Source organism: Verticillium alfalfae, genomic scaffold, assembly GCF_000150825.1.
Source record: "Verticillium alfalfae VaMs.102 supercont1.19 genomic scaffold, whole genome shotgun sequence".
Classification (NCBI taxonomy): domain Eukaryota; kingdom Fungi; phylum Ascomycota; class Sordariomycetes; order Glomerellales; family Plectosphaerellaceae; genus Verticillium; species Verticillium alfalfae.
In genome coordinates this window covers 165,738-169,415 of record NW_003315020.1, presented here as the reverse complement: position 1 = coordinate 169,415, position 3,678 = coordinate 165,738, and the positions used below count along the sequence as shown (strand labels likewise).

The 3,678-nt window shown below is 54.4% G+C and overlaps 1 protein-coding gene across 1 annotated transcript in view; it reads right to left on the bottom strand.

Annotated features, from left to right (window-relative positions):
* Positions 1-231, bottom strand: part of VDBG_10142 (predicted protein) — a gene marked incomplete at both ends in the record, with an annotated part of 1,026 nt that extends 795 nt beyond the window's left edge. The window contains one exon of the mRNA XM_002999637.1: positions 122-231. Within this exon, the coding sequence (XP_002999683.1) occupies positions 122-231 (110 nt within the window). The remainder of the gene's footprint in view (positions 1-121) is intronic.
* Between the last annotated feature and the right edge of the window lie 3,447 nt (positions 232-3,678).

Genomic DNA, 3,678 nt, shown 5'->3' with positions numbered 1-3,678 from the left:
TCGGGATGACCGTGGGCATGACGCGTTGTTGACTATGAGCTTCCCACGGACGTGACGGTATGAGAGGGAAGGTGGAATGACGTTTGGAAGGGATCTAGGGTTCTGTAAGTACTGGTCCTACCCCTTGTTTGGTCGGCTTCCACCAATGATCAACGTGACGCTAAGCTTTTCCGGGCAAGTCACCGCTGCGGGCCAGTCGCAATACCGCTGCGGATTAGTGCGGATGCCCATCGTGCACCGCCCCCTTTTTTCTGTTTTCAGAATTCAGAATTTCACCCACCCCCCATTACGACTTCTCCCGCTCCAAAAATTGCACGTCCTCCTAGCTCAATCGATAAACATCGTGACTATGTCACTCATCTTTACCTCAACGGTGTTTCGCGACGCAGGATTCAGTATAAACTTAGGAAGCATCATCATGTCACCGTCAATCTTAGCACAATCTCTCGCCGAATCGCAAGCTGGGATCTCCCACGCCAGCAAGCTCGTACCAAAGAAAGCCCAGAGCTGATAGAGGCTACCCGCGACCTGATATTCCGCGTTGGGCTCAGTGGAAAGCAGACATTCAGCGTTCTACAGCGACAGGGCTGGCAGATCACCAAAGAAGGTCTGAAGCGTATAAGGCTTCACCCAGACCGCCGCTGGGTACGTAGGATCAATAGCGACGAAGAACGTCTTGCGCTGCTGGAGAAGACAGAGCAAGTCATCATCGAAATGACACAACGATCTAATGCCATTTCCGGATATGGTAAAAGCCTTCTTCAGCCATATCTTCGTCAGCAAAAGCAGCTCTGGGTACCACGAGACCCTCTCTTTGCGATGTACAAGATCATGTTCCCAAATGAGGTCGATATCGTGGGCTCCCCAGCGTCACCAATACTCTTCCTTCTATACACGGAGCCGATCCATAAAATGGGACCCCCAGGTAACAGATTCGGATATGCCGACGACTGCGGCACCCTGTGCGTCGGCAAGACAATCAAAGACACTGCCAAAGCAGCCCAAAGCCTTCTAACTGCCACTCTCGCCTGGGGGCCCAGAACGGAGTAAAATTCGACCCAGACAAAACAGAGATCATTCACTTCTCACGGGCGCACCGCGCGCCCCAGATAGCCATTAGCCATGGAGACAGAAATATCCTCCCTAGCACTACCCTCAGGTGGCTAGGTATTTGGCTTGACCTAAAACTCGGCTTTAAACAGCACGTCGAAATCAGGACGGCTAAGGCCCGTTCCGCGGCTGGCCACATCCGCGGCCTTAATAGGGTATATAGGTGCGCCCCCCCTGCCGCGATGCGCAAAGCAGTTCACACAATCGTACTACCGAAGGCCCTATTCGGCACGGAAATCAGGTACCCGGGCCCAACACGACCCGGCAAGCAAAGGGTTAACGGCACGTTCCCCCGCGTCAGAAACGGCCTACAAGACACTATAGGGAAACTTCAAGTCGCCATCAACTCGGCCATCAGAGGGGCCCTCCCGGTGTGGAAGACGACCCCTATCGAGGCCATGCTCAGAGAGTCAAGTACCCCTCCAATCCAACTACTCCTGGACATGGCACGCACAAGGCATGCCCTGAGACTCGGCACACTCGACAAAGGGCACCCCCTAGTACCTAGGATCCTTAACTATACAGCACGCAGAAACCGTGGAAACGCAGTCAGACCGACCATTCTGACAGAGGCCGCTACCAGCGTGCCACTATTCCCAAGGCCGATTCTTTGCCCCCGCATACATGCGACCCCCCCTACGCATGCTACCAAAGAGGAGGCTACTAAGGCGTTTAACACTTGGACGGCACGGCTACCCCTGACGCACCTCCTCGTCTTCACAGATGGCTCACAGATAGGCCGTAAAACAGGATACGGGTACGCAGTATACCAAGGGCCTAGCCACGACTCTATACGCGCCGGCTGCCGCCCGCTACCCCATGCAGGAGTCTTCGACGCAGAAGCGGAGGGAGCAAGGGCAGGCCTCGTGGCCTGCCTCCAGAACTGCATACAGGAAGACACGTCTGCCATAACAGTCTGCCTAGACAACACCTCTGTCATCTGGTGCCTGAACGGCACCCCCCCGGTCACCTCACAAGAAGCTATCCTCGACTTCAGAGCCTACGTCAGGAAACACCATATCCCTATAGACTGCCGATGGTCCCCGGGGCATATGAACATCATGGGCAATGAAATGGCCGACCAGCTTGCGAAGAGGGGCGCCAGCAAAAGACCGCATTTTGATCCCCAGCCCACTTTCAGTCACGTCCGCAGGCTGCTCCGTAAGGAACACCGCCAAGCCTACGAACAGTGGTGGCTTCATAACATGCCTACAGGATATGCCGGCCTCAAACTTGAAGCGCCCCTTAAACCCACTGCCGAAATAGAGACACTCACGAGGAGGGAACTCCACTGGGTCATCGCCGCAAGGACTGGCCACGGCGACTTCGAGAAGTACCATAGACGCTTCAACCACGAAGACGCCAAGATGACCTGCTCATGCGGTGCCTACAAGACACCAGCACACCCTCTGTTCTGCAGGAAGGCTAATAAAAACCCCCCTTGGTTGGGACACAACCAATACGTCGACGCAATGTTAGGCCTAGGCTGGCCCAGCTTCGTCAAACAGATCAACCATTCCTCCTTCTTCGACACGACCTGTACTAGATACCGAGAACGAGAACTACCTACACAGGGACACCACACCAGCGAAGCGGAACCCTACCCAACGTCGACCTCTAAGCCCCGAAGCACCGTCTAGCACGGCCTTAGGATTCACCTAGGCCCCGTCAGAGCGACCCCAAGAGACCTGTTCTCTAGAGCCGTTTGTAGCTCACTGAGACCTCATCCCCACTACAAGATCATCTCGCCCCTCCCTCTCAATCTAAGAACTGCGTGGGCAGCCGGTGCGAGCGCCTTTTGCCTTATATAGGATCCCCCGGCGTTAAATAATATTACATTACATTACATTACATGAGGTCGATATCCGGAAAAGGATGTTTCGGCGGAAGAAGGGACAGTTCCTTGTGCCAGGGCCAAATTATCAATGGTGCATTGACGGCCATGACAAGCTCAAGGCGTATAGTTTCGAGATATACGCCGCAATCGACGCTTACTCACGCAACATCATCTAGTTCTATGTCGGTCATTCTGCTTCAACTACTTTGAGCGTCCTAAAGCAGTATTTAACCCCGTGTAACGCCTATGGCTTCCGGCCATGGTATCTGCAGGCAGACAAAGGCAGCGAAACGCCACTGATCGCAGCAGCCCATTGGAACTTTGCTATGGCCGCAGATGGGCGTGTGGAGTAGAATAGACAGGTTTTCCAGCAAGGGAAGCGCCTAAAGGACTCGTACAAGGCAGCCCCAAGTACGAAGAATATCATAGTGCCGCCCCCTCCAGCATACCTGCACGTAGACCCGAGCGCCATACTTCTTGCTTATCTTGTGAAATTGCGCGGCGCCTCTCTTGCAGGATTTGTCGAAGTTCTCCTTGGTTCGATCGCGTTGCTTGGGCAGACTAGCCATGGTGATGGTTGTGGATGGGAGAATGACTGTGGAAGGAAATAAGGGTGGATGCCACGGATTTAAGGGCGCCCTAGATGGCCCGAAACTGGCCTAGCCGGGTTCGTTCAGCACCAGAATAGCGACTCAGTCGAAACGGGACATAGGGAGACTGTGCCTGCTTCG